The sequence below is a fragment of the Mauremys reevesii genome, linkage group 3 (assembly GCF_016161935.1).
Source record: "Mauremys reevesii isolate NIE-2019 linkage group 3, ASM1616193v1, whole genome shotgun sequence".
NCBI lineage: Eukaryota > Metazoa > Chordata > Testudines > Geoemydidae > Mauremys > Mauremys reevesii.
In genome coordinates, this window is record NC_052625.1 from 152,608,668 (window position 1) to 152,633,295 (window position 24,628).

General features: G+C 44.1%; 1 protein-coding gene across 3 annotated transcripts in view; it reads right to left on the minus strand.

Annotated features, from left to right (window-relative positions):
• The window catches only part of KCNQ5 (potassium voltage-gated channel subfamily Q member 5), a 480,883-nt gene that overhangs the window by 65,968 nt on the left and 390,287 nt on the right, over window positions 1-24,628 (minus strand). The window contains exon 1 of one of the 3 annotated variants that reach the window (XM_039530235.1): window positions 2,375-2,479. The exons of the other annotated variants lie outside the window; for them this stretch is intronic. Coding sequence (XP_039386169.1) covers window positions 2,375-2,378 — 4 coding nt within the window. The 5' untranslated portion in view covers window positions 2,379-2,479. Of the gene's footprint in view, window positions 1-2,374; window positions 2,480-24,628 lie in introns of those variants that run through there. 3 annotated transcript variants of the gene reach the window in all.

Consider the following 24,628-nt stretch of genomic DNA (forward strand, 5'->3'; position numbering starts at 1 on the left):
TTTATCTAGGTGTTTTATTATTCTGTTTTGAATGAACACTTCTACTCCTTTTCCTGGTACTGTAGTAAGGCTCCCTGGTCTGCAGTTTCCATGTTCCTTTTTAAAGACAGATATAACATTTACTACCCTACCTTCCAGTCTATCAATCTAGGTGCTTATATGCCACTCATTACTGTAGCATCTGAGTGTGCTTCCCAAGTATTTTAAAACAGAAATAACTAACATTAGCTTTCTCTATTTTTCTTCCTTCACATCTTATAGAAGAAATAGCTTGGGTAGTTTATAAGAGGTTTGTTTTGTGTGTATATTTATGTGTATGTGAGTAGGTTGTATGTCTCTCTGTGTGTATGTTAAGAATTTACTAAGAAAAGCTACACTGAAGCAATTAGTTTTGCATTTAGCATTAACTTACACAGAATCCTATGCACATGCTAATGATTCTGGGAAGAAGAGACACAAAAGTGTGTGTATAGATGTGTGCTTCTATTCTGCAGCTCAGTGAGTTTGTGTCTTGGCACCCCGTGGCAGCACAGCTCCTAAAAGTGAACCATGCTCCTAAGAGTACAGGGGCCTACAGAGAAGAGTAGGGACAGACCCTTTCATTGTAAACCCCTATATCTATAAGCATGGCCCCAGTTTCCTCAGCACCACCAGTATATAGCACAGTTTTGAAGACCTAGCCCTGGTTCCTTTTGCACAGCCAGTAAGTCAAGGGGAGAATAATTCCAGGTATTGTTGCTTGCAAAATTTTGTATATATTGCCAACTTTTCCCACACATTTTTTCGTGTATGGATGGTATAGGGCCCACTTCCTCTATATGTTTAATCCATTCCTAAATATATGCACCCAGTGACCAAATAATTACCATGGATTAGTTTGGCAAAAGTAAGAAGCAGCCCAAATCTCATACAGAACCAAATTGAAAAGCATTATTATATTACAAACAACATGGACAATGTTTCTCAATTGCCAACAGGCTTCCTACCTTTACTCAGTTCATTTCAGTCTCCTCAGGATTGACTACGTTCCCTGGATCACTTGTGCTCTAAAATTCTAACACGTTCTAGAGCTTTACAGAAGGCAGTGTGTTGCAATGCATCTTGGAGCAGCACCTCTGAACAATACAAGCCCCCAACACAAGAGCTGGATACAACTGACCAGAGCTCTGCAGATATGGCATCAGAGGAAATATTCCCCACAGAGGAAAGATGGCACAAAGTAGAAGGCCTACTTCAGCCGAATGAGAGAAATCTGGGAGGCAGAGAGCTTGTTGAGGTTTGGGAGAAGAATCTAGTGATCAGAGGAGGAGTGCTTGAGTTCAAGGAGATGTGAAGGATATCACAAATTCTGATAGAGATCAGGAAAGAGGTATGGAAGGTTGGGGGCAAACTTAGGGTTACCTAACTGTGAAAAAATGGGACGGGAATGGGAGGTAATAGGCACCTATATAAGAAAAAGTCCCCAAAAATGGGACTGGCCCTTTAAAAATGGGACATCTGGTCACCCTAGGCAAACATGAACTATGTTCAACAAAGAATATCACTGGATGAGAGTACAAAAATATGTTCATGTTGCTATGCATTTAGGGCACAATTGTGCATTATCCTGGATTGGGGCAGCACTGACCCGAGTGGGTCTCTCTGGGAGGTGGAGCTCTGCTAAGACATTCTAGCAACCTTTAAGAAGGTGCAGCATTGCTGACCCCAAAAGTTCAAAAATCGTAAGTAAGATGCCCCCCCACAAGATGAGATTAAAAAAAAAATCTCAATTTTTGGGACAAAGTTTATATTGTGTTTTTTGGTCTGTCTTTTACTTTCTAACACTCTATGCTCTTCCTCATGTCTTGCTAGCTCTCCCAAACCATTAGGGTATGGTGATTTTGGTGTTTACTACAGGGGCTTTTGCTGGCTGCCTATCAGTGCAGAGCTTTCAGCTTCTTCCCAAATGCTAATTAGTTCTGTGCCCCACCAGCCCATATCTGCCTGTCCCCCAGCCCAGCAATTATGTACCTCCCAAACACCCACATTAGCTTTCCCACTAACCTCCACACCTGCCCATCACTCAGCCATTAATTATGGAGCTTGCAAATCAACTTTGCTTCATTCCATACAGGCTCACATCAGTTCTGCACCTCCCAGTACCGCATCTGCCTGTCCTCCAGCCTTGCCTTTCCCCATGCAGCGATTCACCACACCTTCCCCTTGCCCCTCTGCTCCTCCTGCAGCTTCAGGGGTTCTACACCCCCTCTCCCAGGCTTGGGGAGGCAGCTGCAGTGGGGTCCACTCTCCCTTTTCCCAGGCCCTAGTGGGGGCAGTTCTTCACACCTTCCCCCTTCCAAGGCCTGACGTTGCTGGGATGGAAAGGGAGACTGACCCATTTTTCACAGGAGGAGAGGAAGGAGTGGAGCTGCCAGACTCTTTCTGCTCCCTCCTTCCCTCTGTAAGACTAATGTTGGCTGTTCCCTCTCCTCTCTTCCCCCTTCACCTGAAAATGTCTGGGGGAGGGAGAAAGAGCACTTTACCAGCTTCCTGCCACAGCCCTAATTGGCTGCACTCTCCAGAAGGTGGAAAAGGGGAGGGCAGGCAGCCAATGAGAGGGGTTTTCCTCAGCCAGGGCTAAAATTTTCACCAAGGCTGGGGCTTCTCAAGTCATTGCCAGATCAGCTCCAGCTGGGACCAAAATCACATTACTTGCCACGGTGAGAGCTGGCAAACCCAAGAGTGTGCTTCCCTCCTTCCTAGTGCTGCCTCACAGAGTTCTTTACATCGGGTAAGTGGAAGGACTAATTTTGGTAAATCCCTGCATGGGGGCATAGAATATCAGGGTTGGAAGGGACCTCAGGAGGTCCTCTAGTCCAACCCCCTGCTCAAAGGAGGACCAATCCCCAGACAGATTTTAGCCCCTCAAGGATTGAACTCACAACCTGGGGTTTAGCAGGCCAATGCTCAAACCACTGAGCTATCCCTCCCCTGGCATAAAGGAAGAGACTCTCTGTTACCTCCTTCCCATTGAACAGTTGTGCAAGGACAGGGCATATTCCAGTTCTAACAGAATAAGAAAGAACTACCACAAAGGAGCACCATTACAATTTTAAATAAGACAGATCTATGCAAATATTATTCAATCTATATGCTTATATGCCCTGGTTCTCATGGGGGACTTCAATCATCCTGACATCTGCTGGGACAGCAATACAGCAGTGCACAGACAATCCAGGATGTTTTTGGAGAGTGTTGGGGACAATTTCCCGGTGCAAGTACTGGAGGAACCAACTAGGGGCCGTGCTCCTCTTGACCTGCTGCTCACAAACAGAGAACAATTGGTAGGGTAAGTAGAAGTGGGTGGCAACCTGGGCAGCAGTGACCATGAGATGGTCTAGTTTAGGATCCTGACAAAAGGAAGAAAGGAGAGCAGCAGAATATGGACCCTAGACTTCAGAAAAGCAGACTTTGACTCCCTCAGGGAACTGATGGGCAGAATCAACTGGGAGCTAATATTAGGGGGAAAGGAGTCCAGGAGAGCTGGCTGTATTTTAAAGAAGCCTTATTGAGGGCACAGGAACACACCATCCCAAAGTGCAGAAAGAATACAGAATATGGCAGGCGACCAGCATGGCTTAACAGAGAAATCTTCAGTGAGCTTAAACTCAAAAAGGAAGCTTACAAGAAGTGGAAACTTGGACAGATGACTAGGGAGGAGTATAAAAATATTGCTCAAGCATTCAGGGGTGTAATCAGGAAGGCCAAAGCACATTTGGAGTTACAGCTAGCAAGGGATTTGAAGGGTAACAAGAAGGGTTTCTACAGGTATACTAGTAACAAGAAGGTCAGGGAAAGTGTGGGACCCTTACTGAATGGGGAAGGCAACCTAGTGACAGATGATGTGGAAAAAGCTGAAGTACTGAATGCTTTTTTTGCCTCCCAGACTGCTGCACTGGGCAGCACAGTATGGGGAGGAGGTGAGCAGCCCTCAGTGGTGAAAGAGCAGGTTAAGGACTATTTAGAAAAGCTGGACATGCACGAGTCCATGGGTCCGGATCTAATGCATCTGAGGGTGCTGAGGGAGTTGGCTGATGTGATAGCAGAGCCATTGGCCATTATCTTTGAAAACTTGTGGTGATCAGGGGAGGTCCCAGATGATAGGAAAAAGGCAAATATAGTGCCCATCTTTAAAAAAGGGAAGAAGGAGAATCCAGAGAACTACAGACTGGTGAGCCTCACCTCAGTCCCTGAAAAAATCATGGAGCAGGTCCTCAAGGAATCCATTTTGAAGCACTTGGAGGAGAGGAAGGTGATCAGAAATAGTCAACATGGATTCACCAATGGCAGGTCATGCCTGACCAACCTGATTACCTTCTATGATGAGATAACTGGCTCTGTGGATATGGGGAAAGTGGTGGACCTGATATATCTTGACTTAGCAAAGCTTTTGATACCATCTCCCACAGTATTCTTGCCAGTAAGTTAAAAAAGTATGGATTGGATGAATGGACTATAAAGTGGATAGAAAGCTGTCTAGATTGTCAGGCTCAACCGATGCTGATCAATGGGTCTATGTCTAGTTAGCAGTCGGTATCAAGCAGAGTGCCCCAGGGGTCGGTTTTGGGGCCAGTCTTCATTAATGATCTGGATGATGGGATGGATTGCACCCTCAGCAAGTTTGCAGATGACACTAATCCTGGGGGAGAGGTAGATACACTGGAGAGTAGGGATAGCATCCAGAGTGACCTAGACAAATTGGAGGATTAGGCTAAAAGAAATCTGATGAGGTTCAACAAGGACAAGTGCAGAGTTCTGGACGTAGGAAGGAAGAATCCCCTGCACTGCTACAGGCTGGGGACCGACTGGCTAAGCAGCAGTTCTGCAGAAAAGAACCTGGAGATTACAGTGGACGAGAAGTTGGATATAAGTCAACTGTGTGTCCTTGTTGCCAAGAAGGCTAATAGCATATTGGGCTACATTAGTAAGAGCATTGCCAGCAGATCGAGGGAAGTGATTATTCCCCACTATTTGGCACTGGTGAGGCCACATCTGGAGTATTGCATCCAGTTTTGGGGCCCCCACTACAGAAAGGATGTGGACAAATTGGAGAGAGTCCAGTAGAAGGCAACGAAAATGATCAGGGGGCTGGGGCACATGACTTACAAGGAGAGGCTAAGGGAACTGGGCTTATTTAGTCTGCAGAAGAGAAGAATGAGCGGGGATTTGATAGCAGCCTTCTACTATCTGAAGGGGGGTTACAAAGAGGATGGAGCTCGGCTGTTTTCAGTGGTGGCAGATGACAGAACAAGGAGCAATGGTCTCAAGTTGCAGTGGGGGAGGTCTAGGTTGTATATTAGGAAAAACTATTTCACTAGGAGGGTGGTGAAGCCCTGGAATGAGTTACCTAAGGAGGTGGTGGAATCTCCATTCTTAGAGGCCTTTAAGGCCCGGCTTGACAAAGCCCTGACTGGGATGATTTAGTTGGGATTGGTCCTGCTTTGAGCAGGGGATTGGACTAGATGACCTCCTGAGGTCATCCCTAATCTTCCAACCCTAATCTTCTATGATTCTATGAAATGCCACAGAAATATGTAAAATTATGAATAATAATCTCATTGTGAATCTGGTCAGGACAGTCAGATTTCAGTGAAATGAAATCCAAGATGAGCAACAAAATTGAAAACTGAGTAAATTCACACACAATTTGTCTTTTAATAGATTACATTCATATACAAATCTCCCTGCTGGCATTTCTGCCATGAGATGTCTCCATTATCACTATGTTTAAAGACTAAGCCATGTCTACACACAGATTTAACTTAATGTGTGATTTTCAACCTATATAGTTATACTGGTGAAAAAAGCTGTGTAGCCACTTCTATTTCAGTTTAACTAAGCTTAGTTTAGCCTAGGGCTTGGTCTACACTGAAAAGTTACAGTGGCATAGTTACATCAGTCAGGGGTGTGAAAAAAAACAACACCGTTGATGCACATAATTAGTTCGACAAAACCCCCAGTATAGATGCAGCTGTGTTGATGGAAGAATGTGTCATAGTTAACATAATTCAGGGAGGTGGTATTGGCGTTCCTACACCAAAAGGAAAAACTCCTGTTGGTATAGGCTGTGTCTACACTAGGGCCCTGGGTTGACATAGCTAGGTTGGTATAGTCTCTGTATCTAAGGCCTGGTCTACACTATGATTTTAGGTCGAATTTAGCAGCATTACCTCGATTTAACCTGCACCTGTCCACACATCGAAGCACTTTTTTCCGACTTAAAGGGCTCTTAAAATTGATTTCTTTACTCCACACCTAATGAGGGGATTAGCGCTGAAATGGGCCTTGCCGGGTTGAATTTGGGGTAGTGTGGATGCAATTCGATGGTATTGGCCTCCGGGAACTATCCCAGAGTGCTCCATTGTGACCTCTCTGGACAGCGCTCTCAACTCAGATGCACTGGCCAGGTAGACAGGAAAAGTCCCCTGAACTTTTGAATTTAATTTCCTGTTTGGCCAGCGTGGCGAGCTGATCAACACAGGTGACCATGCAGAGCTCATCAGCACAGGTGACCATGGAGTCCCAGAATCGCAGAAGAGCTCCAGCTTGGACTGAACGAGATGTATAGGATCTGATCGCTGTATAGGGAGATGAATCCATGCTAGCTGAACTCTATTCCAGTAAATGAAATGCCGAAACATTTGAAAAAATCTCCAAGGGCATGAAGGACGAGGCTATAACAGGGACTCACAGCAGTGCCATGTGAAAATTAAGGTGCTCAGGCAAGCCTACCAAAAAACCAGAGAGGCAAACGGCTGCTCTGGGTCACAGCCCCAAACGTGTCGTTTCTATGATGAACTGCATGCCATTCTAAGGGGTGCAGCAACCACTACCCCAACTCTGTGCTTTGACTCCGTCAATGGAGTAGAATGCAACATGGAAGTGGGTTTTGGGGATGAGGAAGATGATGATGAGGAGGTTGAAGATACCTCACAGCAAGGAAGTGGAGAAACCAGTTTCCCCAACAGCCAGGACCTGTTTCTCACTGTGGACCTGGAGCCAGTACCCCCGAACCCACCCAAGGTGGGCTCCCAGACCCTGAAGGCGGAGAAAGGACCTCTGGTGAGTGTACCTTCGTAAATATTATACATGGTTTAAAAGCAAGCATGTTTAATGATTAATTTTCCCTTGCATTCGCAGCCAGTACAGCTACTGGAAAAGTCTGTTAACGTGTCTGGGGTTGGAGCAGAAATCCTCCAGGGACATCTCCATAAAGCTCTCCTGGCTGTACTCCCAAAGCCTTTGCAAAAGGTTTCTGGGGAGGGCGGCCTTATTTCGTCCTCCATGGTAGGACACTTTACCATTCCAGTTCAGTAGCACATAGTCGGGAGTCATTGCAGAACAAAGCATTGCAGCTTATGGTCCCGGTGCTTGCTGGCATTCAAACAACGTCCATTCTTTATGTGTTATCCTCAGGAGAGTGATATCATTCATGGCCACCTGGTTGAAATAGGGTGGTTTTATTAAGCGGACATTCAGAGGTGCCCGTTCCTGCTGGGCTATTTGCCTGTGGCTGAACAGAAATGTTCTCTGCTGTTAGCCATGCGGTGCGGGGAGGGGTGAAGCCATCATCCCAGAGAATTGGGTGTGTTGGGGGGCGGGGATTAGTTGGGTTTGTGCTGCACGTTAACCCGGAAACCGCAGCCCCTCCTTTTAAATTGCCAACCCATTTTAAATGGCCAACCCAATGGCTGCTTGGTATGGGAAATGAGGGTGCTGCTGTTTGAAACCATTCCCACATGTTATGAAGGTTACAGAAGCCAAAAGACTGTGTCTTACCATGGCTGCCTGCAAGCCAAATTCTGTTGCCCAGCCCTGCGTGAGTGATCTCTCACACCAAACCGGCATACCCTCAATAAGAGGCAAAATGCAACCTTGTAACGAAAGCAAATGTGCTATGTAATGTTAACAGCAAGGTTTACTGTGAAAGAGTGTACACATTGTTCTATAAAATTCGTCTTTTTAACTACCACTCTCCCTTTTTTTCCCCCTCCACCAGCTGCATATGTTTCTCCTTTGCAGAGGCTAGCAAAAATTAGAAGGTGAAAAAAACGCACTCGGGATAAAATGTTCTCTGAGCTCATGCTGTCCTCCCATACTGACAGAGCACAGCAGAATGTGTGGAGGCAGACAATGTCAGAGTGCAGGAAAGCATAGTATGAATGCGAGGAGAGGTGCAGGGCTGAAGAGAGTAAGTGGCGTACTGAAGAGAGTAAGTGGCGGGCTGAAGATGATCGGTGGCGTCAGCTTGCTGACAGGAGGCAGGAGTCAATGCTCAGGATGCTGGAGGATCAAACTCATATGCTCCAGTGTATGGCTGAGCTGCAGAAAAGGCAGCAGAAACACAAACCGCCGCTACAGCCCCTGTATAACCAACCGCCCTCCTGCCCAAGTTCCAAAGCCTCCTCACCCAGACGCCCAAGAACACAGTGGGGGGGGGGGGGCCCTCCGGCCATCCAGCCACTCCACCCCAGAGGATTGCCCAAGCAACAGAAGGCTGGCATTCAATAAGTTTTAAAGTGCAGTGTAGGCTTGTCCTTCCCTCCTCCCCCAACCTACCCGGTGCTTCCCTCCTCCACCACCCCTCCCAGACTACCTTGGCAGTTATCCCCCTATTTGTGTGATGAATTAATAAAGAGTGCATGAATGTGAAGGAATAATTACTTTATCGCCTCTGCAAGCAGTGATCAAAGGGGGAGGGGAGGGTGTTTCGCTTACAGGGAAGTAGAGTGAACCAAGGGGGCAGGGTTATCAAAGAGAAACAAACAGAACTTTCACACTGTAGCCTGGCCAGTCATGAAACTGGTTTTCAAAGCTTCTCTGATGCGCAGCGCACCCTCCTGTACTCTTCTAACCACCCTGGTGTCTGGCTGCATGTAATCAGTGGCCAGGCGATTTGCCTCAACCTCCCACCCCGTCATAAACATCTCCCTCTTACTCTCACAGATATTGTGGAGTGCACAGTAAGCAGTAATAACAGTAGGAATATTGGTTTCGCTGAGGTCTATGTGAGTCAGTAAACTGTGCCAGTGTGCTTTTAAACATCCAAATGCACATTCTACCACCATTCTGCACTTGCTCAGCGTGTAGTTGAACAGCTCCTGACTACTGTCCAGGCTGCCTGTGTACGGCTTCATGAGCCATGGCATTAAGGGGTAGGCTGGGTCCCCAAGGATAACTATAGGCATTTCAACATCCCCAATGGTTATTTTCTGGTTTGGGAAGAAAGTCCCTTCCTGCAGCTTTTGAAATAGACCAGAGTTCCTGAAGATGCGAACATCATGTACCTTTTCCGGCCATCCCACGTTGATGTTGGTGAAATGTCCCTTGTGATCCACCAGTGCTTGCAGCACCAGTGAAAACTACCCCTTTCGGTTTATGTACTTGCTGCCTTGGTGCTCTGGTGCGAAGATAGAGATATGGGTTTTGTCTATCGTCCCACCACAGTTAGGGAATCCCATTGCAGCAAAGCCATCTACTATGACCTGCACATTTCCTAGAGTCGCTACCCTTGATATCAGCAGCTCTTTGACTGCGTTGGCTACTTGGATCACAGCAGCACCCACAGTAGATTTGCCCACTCCTAACTGATGCCTGACTGACCGGTAGCTGTCTGGCATTGCAAGTTTCCACAGGGCTATCACCACTCACTTCTCAACTGTGAGGGCTGCTCTCATCTTGATATCCTGGCGCTTCAAGGCAGGGGAAAGCAAGTCACAAAGTTCCATGAAAGTGCCCTTACGCATGCAAAAGTTTCGCAGCCACTGGGAATTGTCCCAGACATGCAACATTATGTGGTCCCACCAGTCTGTGCTTGTTTCCTGGGCCCAGAATCGGTGTTCCACACCACGAACTGCCCAATTAACACCATGATGTCCACATTGCCAGGGCCCATACTTTGTGAGAAGTCTATGTCCATGTCCATGTCCTCATCACTCTCGTCACCACGCTGCTGTAGCCTCCTTGCCTGGTTTTGCTTTTGCAGATTCTGGTTCTGCATATACTGCATGTGGTGTTTACAGTGCTCATAATTGCCACGGTGAGGGTTCCATGTTCTCAGTGCTATGGCGTCTACACTGAAAAAAAGGCGCAAAACGATTGTCTGCCGTTGCTCTGATGGAGGGAGGGGTGACCGACGACACGGCTTACAGGGTTGGCTTACAGGGAATAAAAATCAACAAAGGGGGTGGCTTTGCATCAAGGAGAAACACAAACAACTGTCACACAGAATGGCTCCCTCAAGGATTGAACTGAAAACCCTGGGTTTAGCAGGCCTTTGATTTTACAGAGGGAGGGAGGGTGGGGGGAGCAAACGAATACAAAACAAATCTGGTCTATTTCTTGTTTTGATCCACTCCATCTATCTTATACAGCATAGGCTGGCAGCAGACGGTGCAGTACGACTGCTAGCCATCGTCATCTCCTGGGTGCTCGGCAGAAGATGGTGCAGTATGATTGCTAGCCATCGTCATCTCCTGGCTGCTCTCCAGAAGACGGTGCAGTACGACTGCCGGCAGGACTGAGTCTCCATGAGATGAAACTTGAAAAGGGAAACTTGAAACCTGGCTGAGTCACTCCCATGTCTGCCCAGGAGGCCCTGACTGACCTCACGGAGGTCGGCTAAAAGAGCACCCAGGAGTATGTCGATGACGGCTACCAATCATAATGCACCATCTGCTGCCAAAAAGCAATGAGCTGCTGCTGTGTAGCAATGCAGTACCACATCTGCCAGCACTCAGAAGACATACGGTGATGGTGAGCTGAGTGGGCTCCATGCTTGCCATGGTATGGCGTCTGCACAGGTAACCCAAGAAAAAAGGTGCAAAATGATTGTCTGCCGTTGCTTTCACGGGGGGGGGGGGGGTGATGTCATATACCCAGAACCACCCGCGACACTGTTTTTGCCCCATCAGGCATTGGGATCTCAACCCAGAATTCCAATGGGTGGCGGAGACTGCGGGAACTGTGGGATAGCTACCCACAGTGCAATGCTCCAGAAGTCGATGCTAGCCTCGGTACTGTGGACGCAGTCTGCTGACTTAATGCACTTAGAGCATTTTATGTGGGGACACACACAATCGACTGTATAAAAATGATTTCTAAAAAAAGACTTCTATAAATTCGACCTAATTTCGTAGTGTAGACATACCCATAGACATACAGTAGATTACGTTAATCAGGAATAGGTTTCAGAAATAAGTCACATTTAAAGTGAAATAAGAATGTCCACACAGCCTTTTGCACTGGTTTAACTATCTAACCTTAAAAAAGAAAAATCACACCTTACGTTAAGCTAGTACAATTTTATCTTAGTAGAACCCTTAAAACCTAAAGGCCTCATTCTCCACTCTCTTAACCCCAGTTTTATACTCACGTCACTCCACTACTCCCATTTTAATAAGAGAAGTAATATTTTCTTGAATTGTTTTTTCTGTTCCACCTCGATTTTTTCTTCTTAAAAGATTTAACAAAGTTCTGCCAAGTTTTTCCTCCTATTCTCAGTGGTGAAACTTAGATCAGAAGGAAAAAAACAGATAGAGGGTTGTGTTGCCTTGTGTCTTCTCGCTAGTTGCTTTAGGGATTATGGGTGAAATCCCAGCTCCTTTGAAGTGAATGGCAAAATTCCCATTTACTTCAATGGAGCTAAGATTTATCCCTACCTCTTGCTCTGAAATACCAGAAAGGGTTGTAATTATATTGCTCCCTGGTTTACTATTAGGCACTTCCATTCTCTATAGTAACTGATAGTTAACGTTTTACATAGATGGGATCCTTTATCTGCTTCCAGGAGTTTTTTTTTCACACGGCTTCATTCCAGCCAATATCCTGCATATGTATTTGTTTATCCAAAACTTCAAGATGCCCCTCAAATATGATGATGGGCTTAGCCAGCTTTTTAGAAAATGTTCCCATTTTATTTTCCATGCACGTATTGTGTTCCCTTGTGAGCTCCAAGAGAGATTATAAATCTCCTGAAAAACCTTGTGCAATGTTAACTTTTGAATACATCATTTCAAATTTAATTTCAAACAATGGGTTCTTCCATTTTGGAGGTGGAGACTCCAGTATGTCTCATGGAAAAGTGAGCTGAAGTGAAGATAGATCATAGGCCACGTCTACACTAGTGAGTTTACAGTAGCACAGCTGTCTCAGTGCAGCTGCAATGCTGTGAGATCGTTTGTGTAGCCACTCTATGCAGACAGGAGAAACCTCTTCCATTGACATAATAAAGCCACCTCAACGAGTGGCGGTAGCTATGTCGGCGGGAGATTGCGGGACTGCCACTGTGCGCACACAGCGCTGTGCACACCGCCACTTATGCTGGCAAAATTTATGTTGCTCATGGGTGTGTTTTGCCGACAAAAGTGGTAGGGTAGACATGGCCTTAGGCACTGGAAACAGCAGCATGCTGTTAGTTGACAACCAGGACTAACACAATGGAGGCTGAAAAATACAACAGATAAGCCCAGGAAATGTGTGTGACTCAGCATACCTGCTATAATGTCACAAACCTCTAAAATAGCAACATGGAAGTAGAGATGAGTGATTGAGGTCCAGCAATGCCAACCACCTGCAAACTCAGCAAATTATTCATGTGAGATATGCCAACCTGAATTTAACAGTCAAACAGATGTAAGCTGATTGCAGGCTGCCTTTTTCACAGTTCAGGCCAAAGCAAATTTTTACAGTTTATTTATAAACTCCTGGAAACAGGGGTTTATAATAAAATACTGTTGGCACACCTCAACTATAAGTGCTTCAAATGGTGACAATATAATAGTGGATTATTTAATACTAAAAGCTTCATAATAATGAAAAATGAGGTATTGCAAATCACCTTAATGGATTGGTTTACTTAGAAAGACTTTTTCATTGTAATGTTTCTATTATGAATGCTTTGGATGCTGCGAGATTCTAAAAGCTTCAAAGGTACCATGTTGATGGGTGCAGTTTAAGAACCTGTCTAGAACAGGGAAATGGATGAATGCAACCATCTCTCTAGAGTATAGAATAAAATAGCTGATATGCTACTAATGCGTTTTTTCTTTAAATACGAATTACAGGAGGAGTGATCAGGAACTAAGGTTAATGATTGTCTCTCACCTGACTTAAGCATGCTTAAGCTATAGCGCTGGTGTCAGTCAGGTCTATGCTATCTATGCTTGTTTGATACTACTCACATTTCAGGTATATCCGAAATTTAACAGATAGCTATTCTTATTGTTCATGTTCACACTGATGTGTTAGAATATCTTATTCTTCCAAATAAAATGACATGGTGGACTGATATGAGTTCTACTGTGTTCATCTTGTATTTTTTATCTGGATAGAACAGAGAACACATTTCATCTTATTAATTCATTTTTGATCACTGAAATAATTATTGTGCACATTACATTAAAATTATTCCTGTTTATAATATTTTTAAAGATGTATAGGTAAACATGGAGGACAGACTGTAAGTTAATTTGCTGTGAGTGAGGGTGATGCATAGTTGCCCCAGGATGGGCCCACAGAAGTATTTATCCCGGAGTAGGAGAAAAGACAAGACAGCAAGAATGTGATTTAACAAGGCTGCAACTTAATTAACTGAACACATCAAGGAAACTAGCCAGTAACAACTTACCCAGTGCAGGCCAACCTCCCTTGTGTAAACCCATACCAGCTGGGGGAGGGTTGCCCACATTTCCTTGCCCTCCCTTTAACCTGGGCTAACAGCTATAGCTAGGATCCCACCACCAGACTCCCTTTGTATGGGGAAAAAGGACTGACCCTTTGCTCTTCCAGGCATTAAGAGCTTTATGCCCTTCTCCCACGTTCTTGAGCAGGACTAATCCTAATTTTACTTCCTGTTTATCAGTGAACCAGACTGTGATATTCCCAGTCTTGAACCCAGACCTGGGTGCCGCAGCCTGGCCTCCACTCAATAGCTGAAGAAACCAGGTGGGCTTAGAAGCTAGTAGGGCTACAGCCTCAGCTAAGGCACCACCCACAGAAGCCCTGATTGGAGGATTGATCAGCTCACTGATTGGTCCAATCACTCTGTTTAAGCCAGGAGGCTGCACAGGAACTTGTCTGAGCAACAAGGAGGTTTTCTGTTGTGGCTGCACTAGACTCTGCTTCCTGTGTCCTAATGAATGAATGAATGAACCTGTTCCTGATTCCTGCTCTGCTCCTGGCTCCTACCTTATTCCCAGCTCCTGCCTTACTCCCGCACACACATGACTGGTGCCTTCCCAGTGGGAGGCACAAGCTAAAGGGGAGGACATGTGACCACCCCACGTGTCTCCCCTGCCCAGCGACCCCTTCTGCCCTGAGCCCAGCCTGGGGCTGCAGTGCTCTCCCTGCCCCATGTTATCTGCAGCAGGCGCGGGACCGGGAGCTCTCTGTCCTTCTTTCCCTGTGCCTCCCCACCACACATTTGGCTGCTCTCCCTGGCAACTGGGTGGGGAGCAGGACGGAGCTGCTTCTGCCTGAGAGAGCCAAGCATCTGACATTGTTTGGTTTTTGAGTGCAGTTATGTAAAAAAAAAAAATCTACACTTGTAAGTTGCACTTTCATGATACAGATTGCGCTACAGTACTTGTATGAGGTGAACTGAAAAATACTATTTCTTTTATTTTTTTACAGTGCAAGTATTTGTAATAAAAATAATATAAAGTGAGCACTGTACACTTTGTATTCTATAGAAGCAGCAAAGAATCCTGTGGCATCTTATAGACTAACAGAGGTTTTGCAGCATGAGCTTTCGTGGGTAAATACCCACTTCTTCGGATGCAAGAAGTGGGTATTCACCCACGAAAGCTCATGCTGCAAAACCTCTGTTAGTCTATAAGGTGCCACAGGATTCTTTGCTGCTTCTACAGAACCAGACTAACACGGCTACCCCTCTGATACTTTGTATTCTATGTTGTAAATGAAATCAATATATTTGAAAATGTAGAAAACATCCAAAAATATTTAAATAAATGGTACTCTAATATTGTTTAATAGTGCCATTAAAATTGCAATTAACAGTGTTTTTTAAACCTCGTGATTAATTGTGATTAATTTTTTTAATAATTTGACAGCCTTACACAAAATAGTTTATTCAACATATAACAAATGAAGAACTATGATTATTTTCCTCTTAATATACCGATTTGAGATACATTAGCCTGCGAGAGGTTGGGTGCTTTCCTCCAGCCCTGGCTTGATGTTCATAGTGGATTCAGACTGTCATAGTTCAGAGCAACTGTACCTGTATTTCCCCTTCAGTGGTCCAGCAAGAAGACCCAACCTCAGGCTTCCAGTTCCGCACCTGTTGCCTTTCTTATCACTGGGGTATTTCCAAGCTACGCCGTTCCCTGCCTTCACTATGTTAATCCCAGCAAAGAAAATCTGCCTAAACAGACCTTGCTTTGTCTTCAGAGTCTGATAACAGAGTGATTGCTACCGATATAAATTACCACACAGCTCTTTCTATTCAAGCCGACTTCATTCTTAAGGTAAACAGCATTACACAGAAAACATATTAAAAACAATAATTATTGTTATGCTAATAAGCTTACCAGAGTTCACCTGAACTCCATCATGAGCTCTGGCAGAGCAGTCTTTCACTTAGTCACCCTCCCTAGGGGGTTTCTTTGTGGTTACAAGTTCATCACAGCTTCAGTTCAGAACAAGCACATGCATGACAAATTTAGTCCACCCTTTTATACAGATCAGGAGTCTTTGATCTGGAGTTTCCAGAAGCAGGTAATTAGTATACAATGCGTCTCTCTGCCCAGGGCACATCTTCACAAGGTTGGCTTCATAGGGGAGAATTTGCATTCCCCTCACCTCAAGGTACTTCTTGGTAATTCACATGTATTGTGCCAAAGATCTTTGAACTTCCTCATAACATCTAGAGATTGCCTAATCTTGCCTGTCTGCTAAAGAGATTCCATACAATGTCACAGTAGTACATAAACATTTGCATTTCTAATACAAGGTATCCCAACGGTATTAACTCAATTTCAATAAGGTTTAACTTAATTCAGTATTCACGATATTGCAGGATCTTGTCAGTCTGTCACACAGACAAAACACATATTGTCGCTGTATTTTACTATTGCATTATAGTTTCTTTAAATACTATTAAAATTAGACTATATGTAGAGAAGATACTATAAAATGTACACACAAAATGAAAGTTAATATGTGCTACAGTTTTTATAAAAAGGATCCCCTGAGCTTTAAGTCCACCTGTAAAACCAAAGGGGCCCAAATGGATAACCCTTAAAAAGCCAGTGCCTAGAGAGTGAAAGAACATAGGCACTTCTGAAAATTTTACCTAAGTGATTTAAAAAGCCTAAATCCTAAGGCTTAGGATTTATGACTAGGGTTTAGGAGCACTTAAGGCTTTCAGTGAAACACTGGAGCCTAAAGCCTAGATTTTAAAGGTATTCAGGCACCTAACACCAATTGATTTCTATGGGAATTAGGTGCCTAAATGCCTTTAAAAATCTGGGCCTAAGTGCCTAAAGTCACTTCTGAAAATGGGACTTAGGCTCCTATGTCACTTGGACACTTTTAATTTTTTTTACCCTATATCTGTGCCGTTAATGGATGAGAGACACAGGGACACAGTGTCGGTAAATGAAAAACAGGAACTTTTGGATCAGGAAAAGCTAAGCACTCTTTGTTTTTATCAGACGTGGGCCTAAAAACAAGGCAAAGGGAAGGTTTTTCTTTTACTCTGGTCATCTCTCTTCCAGAAAAACAAACAGACAACAGAACCGACAATTCAATCTCTGAAAAGCTGAAAGATACACACCAAGAAAAGTACTACATAGGTTTGGATCATGATTCTGTGGAGAAACTATAGGACTCCGTGAGCAATCAGGAGAGCCAAGTAGACATGCACATCCAGGGGCCTATTTGCTGTACTGGCACGTCTGCACGTGCTGCCCTGTAGCATGCTAAGCAATTCCTCTTACTTTAACATTTTATACAATTCATCATTCAGCTCTGTAAGGATAGTTCTATACTTTCCTTCACAGTGCATTGGACCTAAATAAATATAATAGTTTGGTTACAATCTACCTTTACTTAAAACTACTCTCACATTTCTGAAGTCCACAGGGTTGCCGGGGGGGTTAATTTGGGGCAGAATTTGGTCTTTAGATTTTCTAATCTTTCCTCACATGTCAATCCCTCTTCATCTTCGCCGCTCTTCTTGGAACTCCCTCCAATTTGTCTATGATAGATGCACAACCTTTTGGAGACCAATGGCCCCACTTAATTTGCATATACATGCATTTAGGATTTTTCTAGACAAATTCTTTTCTAGACAAATTCTTTTCTAGACAAATTCTTAGACAAATGCACGATGTTTTTTAAATACATATTTAACAGAGCACTGTACATGAGCACAATACTTAAACAAAATATATTTAATGAGCTAGATCCTAAGCTGCAGCAAAATAACTAATTTACACCATCATAGGGACTGGCCTAATGACTATAGGATATGCCTGTTTTACTGCTGAGGTGGTCATGCTACCAGCATATCAAAATGAAGTTTGAGTCTCTAAGCATGTGTTTTAGGGTGTTCAGATTTCTAACAGAAGAGGTCTGTTCACATAGATACTTCAAAAATGCTTGCACAAATAGAAGCCTTTTGACACAACCTTGTAAGTCACTGAATTCAAGCTGCATTTTGCTCTCTGCTTTTTTTGGCTAGCTAAAAAAGAGGGCTTCAAAACAGTTTTAAAACGTCATAACTTTTCAGTAGATGGCACAATGGTCTCATTATTCCTTGAGCGTTTCTTGGGAAGTCAGAAAATGGGAAACATCAAACCATGGCTGTCCATGAAAATGCTTTCAACTTCAAATAAGGGCCTCACTGACTGGTCTCTTCACTGGCAGAAACATTAGTTTAAAAAGGGGAAGAGTAAAACCAATTACTATAATATATTGCAATGATTTCAAGAGAGGCAGATTCTGATGGTTTTACAATGCTGGGCAGTACCTTATTCTGTGAATAGTCCCACCCATCTTAAATCAATGAGATGTCTCATACAGTAAGGATAGCAGAACCTGGTCCAATATTAGGCAGGAGTTCCTGGTAACATTAAATGGTTTTTTAAGCTCAAATGATGGAAGTTTTTTCAGTATTTTGAATCTTTAAAACTATCCTAAACCTCACTAATTTACAGGACTGAAAAAAAACCTTGGTTCTTTAATTAAAGGCCACAGTCTGATACCCTTATGATGAACATAGGAACAGCCATACTGGGTCAGACCAAAGTATCCTGTTTTCTGACAGTGGCAAAATAACTAATTTACACCATCATAGGGACTGGCCTAGTGACTATAGGATATGCCTGTTTTACTGCTGAGGTGGTCATGCTACCAGCATATCAAAATGAAGTTTGAGTCTCTAAGCTTGTGTTTTAGGGTGTTCGGATTTCTAACAGAAGAGGTCTGTTCACATAGATACTTCAAAAATGCTTGCACAAATAGAAGTCTTTTGACACAACCTTGTAAGTCACTGAATTCAAGCTGTATTTTGCTCTCTGCTGGAATGAGTAGAACTATTCGTGGAATACAGTGCTCCTCAATATGAATTACAGTGACAGAATCTGGCCCAAATTGGATTCTTACTAATTAATTATGAGTGACATAGTCATTCAATATCCTCTAGCACTGCCAGTGAAATATGATATACTCAAATATTAGTGTGTCATAACTACTTAGTTCAATGTCATCTGTCAAATGATATTATTTTAGCATGATTGTCCAATCTGAGAGTAAAGGGAGCTCAGCACTCTCAGAAAGTGCTCAGCAACCTGGCAGGATCAGGCATAGTTTTGCAAAATAAAAACCAAGCACACTCAGATACCCTGATTTTGCATTTACTAAAAATATGTGAACAGTAATTAGGCTCTATAGTCCTGGCAAAACTTGTTTTCAGCAGTGTTTGCGTACAGCATTTCTCCCGGCTTAAGGAACCTGATCTCTCTGCTCAGATGCCAGACAGGTTATGATTAATCATCACCTCGTAGTAAAAGTAATTGGCAGGATCCCTTCAGGAAATTCTTTGGATACATGGTGCTGTTTGATATTCACACATGTTGCCATCACTCTAGGCAAAAGGTCTCTGAGTTCTCAAGTATATAATGCCCTCTGAATGGGAACCATATTAATTGTCATTAAAAGAATCATTGGTTTAACTTGCTTTTACAGTCCCATTCAAGGTGCAAAATATGGTATTTTCAGAAATAAGAAAGCAAAATGGCTTAGACATCAAGATAAACATCAGAGAGGAAAGTAAATATTCACACCTGAGCAGGTTTATTACTATTGAAAAATAGAACAATGGTGCTATGAGGTAGTGGATTACAGAAAAAAGATGTCATGCGCAAATGTATAATAATGATTGGGCACTGAAGATTTTCTTTCTTTAATCTTACTTATCCTGTTGTCTTGAGTTTTTCCTCTACCAGGGTGGCAAATGACTACTTTAGTTACTGACTGCAGTTACTTGGAAGTAAATAAAAGTGATATTTGCACAGGAATTTGGACTTCCATGCTCCTAAAACGGTGCAAAGCTGGTCTTCAGAAACTCCTGTGAAAAGACCAAACAATACAAGTTCTATCTTGAGTTCTCTTCTTCCTTTCCTTTCCTCATCATCAATGTATTTGGAATCATCTGAATAGATGATACTATGATCTCTACGTTATTTTAAAAAGTAAGAGTGATTCACTGAAAACACAGACTTGTTCGTTCTAGCCTGGCAATTATTTTCAAGTAGCCAAGTCTGGTCTATTTGGAGAACTAGCTCATCACTGAGTACAGAAGCTTATTTTTGGCAATGAGAAAATAGGAAAAAGTCAATGAAATGGAACATAAAAATAGTTTAGGCTGAAATTATTTTCATGACATGACCAATACAAATGCATGAAACAACAGGAATCTGATAAGATACCAGTCTAAGGGTTATAAAATTGCAAGTGTTTTGGGGATTAGTTACACTGCAACGCTGTGACCTCCAAATCCCCTACATTGAGTTGGATGGAACCTGTGAGAGGGTCCCAGGAGTGAGTTCGGAGATGTAAACATACTGTAAGGGGGACAACATCTGTTATAAAATAAATTGCAACAATGCAAATCAAACTAAGAGTACAAGGGAAGTTCTACTCTAAAAAGCGACTATGTAAAAATAGCACTTTGCTCAACAGCACCCTGTCCACCCCAGGGCTAGATTGTCACAGGGAGATGGGGAGCATGCAAAGAATTTTCCTTTCCCTTCTCCTCCCTCTACTTTGGGCCACCCACATGAGGGCATATTTACAAACCAGGGACAAACATAAGATAGAGTGGGTGGTGTAAATTGGGTGAAGTTATAATGAGTGATGAAATATTATACGATAGGGAATTGGTTGGATCCCTGAACTATTCCATTAAAAAAAAAAAGAAGTACAGAATTTTTGTAAAGAAAAAGTAATATGGAGTGACAGCTGAGCACTTCGCTCCCCCTTATAAAGAGCAGAGAGGGGCAGCTATGCCACCTCTGCCAGCTTCAGATCAGTGGAAATTCCCCTTGCACAGTGAGAATTCTCATGTGGGAATCTTCAGATGGTTTATGTTTACTTTGCAATCCCACAAGCAACCCAAAATGAATATGATGGACCAGAGAACCCAGCCAGCAAACTTTATCTGTCTCTTCCTATCCCCTCCCAATTTTTTCTCCCTCTACATTCTCCCCCAGATTCCTACCTCACACTCATTCCTGGACAAGTGTGACTCAGGACATAGTGTTCATAACAGCAAATGGAAGATAGGGAGGCGAGATATAAACAAATACTGCCACTTCAGGGTGTACACACACACATGCTTCTGTTCAGTACATTTCCACACTCTGGTCCAAAGTATGAGGAGTTAGGACCTGGGATTTCTTCAGCCTTGTCTCAAAGAGGAAGAGAAACAAACAGTTCCTAATTTACAATTTCCCAGCTCTTCCCAACTGCCTGGATTTAGAGTCATTTTCAGGTTGAGAAGTAGAGTTTTCTTGTGTCTACTCCATATCTCCTCCCTCTAATGAGCCCTTAGTTAATACCTGCCCTACATTTTAGGGTCTGGTTATGCACACCCCATCACAAGCTGATTACACTGTATTATATAGTTGTTTTGGGGGGAAATACAGAAAAAAACAACAACCTCAAAACAACCCCTTCCCCAACCTATGAGCCACTTCTCAGCAGGGACAACCAGGTAAAACAAACTTGAACCATGTAGCCCGAGTCATTCAGGAGAAATTATGAACCAAAACAGATTAGGAAAAATTTCAAAAAGTCAGTGACAGAAATTTTTTTAGACACCATAATTGATTGTTTCCAGGAAAAAAATTCTACCACTGGTTGAGTCATGGCATATAAAACTTCAGGAGACTGATTTCTTTTTGGGAAAGTCAGATGTTTTCTTTTTGTTTTTTTAAAATCAGGTTTATAGTGTGAAACTAGTTTAATCCCTAAATGGGGAGCAGCTTCTACAGCTCATTAATATGTCCACGAAGTAGTATTGCATGCTGAGTGTTCATTTGCATATAGCCATACACTGCTGTGCCATATTGCCCAATTTTCTAATAATGACATTTTTACTTTTCACAGAGCATACTCTGGAATATTTCCTCAGTGACATGAGAATCACAATTGAAACATGAATGCTGAATTTTTATTTGCATGTAGATGTTACTCTAGCCAAAAGTAAGGCCTGTAAAACATTAAACATTGATTTATATTATTGGAATTTAGTTTTTTGGCCCTGAATTGGCTAGGATGAATTATTTGTATGTGCTGAACAAGTCCATCAGCAAGTGTCAGGCCTAGAGGTCAGAGCAGGTTCCAGAGCTGAAGATCAAAACCACAGTCAGAGTCTGAATGCCAGAATCAAGGCAGAATCAGAGCCAGGAATCAGAGCCAAAGCTCAGAATCAGATTATTTGCAGTCAGAGATGGCAGGGGCAAGACTCAGAGACGACTTGAACAATGCCAAGTGCAGGGCAGAGTTTAGGCTAGAGTGAAAAAAAGCAAGGCAAATGAGGGAGACAGAATCCACAGGCTTATGCACTGAGGAGCCAGCAAGCTACTGCTGCTGCAGAGCTCAAGAAGAGACGATTACTCACCTTGTGCAGTAACTGAGGTTCTTTGAGATGTGTGTCCCTGTGGGTGCTCCACTCAGGTGATGGTGCATCCCTGCACCTTTGCTCGGAGAGTTTTGCAGCAGTGCCCGTACAGGTCGGGCATGCACAGTGTCTGCCTCATGCGCCATTGGTGCTTCAAGCAGCACATGTGCAACCCGGACTCCTCAGTTCTTTCTCTACCACAGAGTCTGCTTTAAACTCCAAAGCAGAGGGGAGGAGGGTGGGTAGTGGATGTGTGAGCACTCACAGGGACACACATCTTGAAGAACCTCAGTTACTGTACAAGGTGAGTAACCTTCTCTTCTTCGGGACAGATGTCCCGGTGGGTGCTCCACTCCAGGTGACTATAGAACAGTGCCCTCCTAGGATGGTAGGGGCTTCGGAGTTGGCAAGATAATTTTCAATACTACAGTTTGGCCTAGCGAATATCCGCCTTAGGCCTTGCATGATTGCATAATGTTTGGCAATGGTGTGTCTATAAGTGGAAGGGGAGAAATTTAGGATGGCTTTGTAACATGACTTTATCTTTAAAAAAGGTTGTATATGGTGGATCTGCCATGAGCACCCAGATTTCTCCCACATGTCTAGCTGATGTGATCGCTATTAGAAATGTTACTTTCATGGATAGGTGAAACAGGGAGCAGTTTGCTAAAGATTCGAACAGCTTCCCACTGAGGGCAGTTAAGACCAAGTTTAAGTCCCAGGGTGGTCTCACATTTGGCTAGATGGTTTGGATGCCCCTGAGGAATTGCTTGGTGATTGGGTGAGCAAAGATCATAGTGTCGCTAATTTTTTGGTGAAAGGCGGGGGGCAGAGGGGCGGAGGCGGGGTCAAACTTCTCATGGAAAAGTACAGAATTCAAGATGAGTTCCAGTATCAGGTGACATGGTCACATGCCTCTTTAGGGCCCCTGGAGCCATTCTTCACAGGCTGACCCACACATTCACAGGAAGATTAAGCTCTTTTACAGTTCGTTGTCAGCGCTGATGGTCCATCTGCCCTGGCTGGCTTTCCCATTGTTGTACCTGAAGTGTTAGCAGGGGCATCACTCAAAATAACATAACTGAAATATAGATAGATAGTCAATATTCCTAATTTCAGATACAGAAATGGTACATGCATACAAATAGCATAATCATATTCAGTAAATTATAACCTTTACACTGATGCCTTACAAGAGTTATCGTGCATAAAACATATCTTAGTTATGTCATATTCCTACCACAAGCATATTTCATAAAGAATATGGAGTATAACATCACACAAGTTTGCAGCCACCCTTTTAAGAAGGGCCCGGTGCGCCATAATGTCATCTGGGGGACTGCTTGTGTGGGATGGCCTGGCCACTGCCTTGTCCGGGGACGATGATGACGACTGCACCGCCTGAGGGGGAGCGTGTTACCTTTCCTTGTCCAGGGATGGGTTCCTAGGTGCTGACATCTAGTGCACTGCCCCTGCATCGGATTCGGCCCTGCGCTTCACCACGGTGCCGTGGCCGAGTCCCATGCCTAGTAGGCAGGGAGTGTGTTGAGGACCTGGGTCTTCTAGCTGGAGAGCTAGGATATGGTGCTGGGGTCCGAGGTTGCGGAGATGGAGATCTGCACCTGCGGTCCAGTGACTGGGGGTGATCTGCCATCCTATGAGGCTGCACCACAATCAGCTTGCCCTTAGGTAGCAGGGTCTTAGCCGAGTCTGCCAGCTAGTGCAGCGCCTGTCAGCTCATTTGGTCTTTAGCTGCCGGGGATGGTTCAGCATTGATGGTCCTGGAAGAGGCCAGGGACCCCTGCCACTTCTTGAAGTCAGGGGAGGATCCCTGGCCAGGCTGGGGGGTCTGACCTCAGCAGTACCCCGGTAAAGCCCCAAAGTGGGTGCATGGCCTGAAGTAAGTCCTTTGCCCAAAGCCCCCTTATCTTTTGGTGCCAAGGGGCTCCTCTTCTTTTGCTGCTTCTTCGGCACCAGCAAGGGGGAATGGTGCTGGGCACAGCACAGTGCCAGCAGTTGGCTCTGCACTGAAGCCCAAGTACTTGGCATGGTGTCCACAGTGGAGGGCTCCGACGCAGGGTGAAGCACAGCCTCCATGAGGAGGGCCCGCAAGCAGATATCCTGCTCCTTCTGCGTTTGAGGTCGAAAGTTTTTACAGATCTGACACTTATTTTTCCTATGGGATTCCCCCAAACACTTCAGGCTGCTGTCATGGGGATCATTGATAGGCATCAGCCTGCTGCATGTCAAGCATGCCTTGAAGCCAGGTGAATGGGGTAGGCCCTCCTCAGGGACGAAGTCCCAGCCGGGACTGTAAGTACACTAACCTAACTCTTCTAAAGGCTAACTACCTACCTACAAACTATATACAGATAAGAGGAAAAAAAGGCTATAAAGTACTGGTAAGGCTCTTGCGATCTGCAAGACAAGGCACTCCAA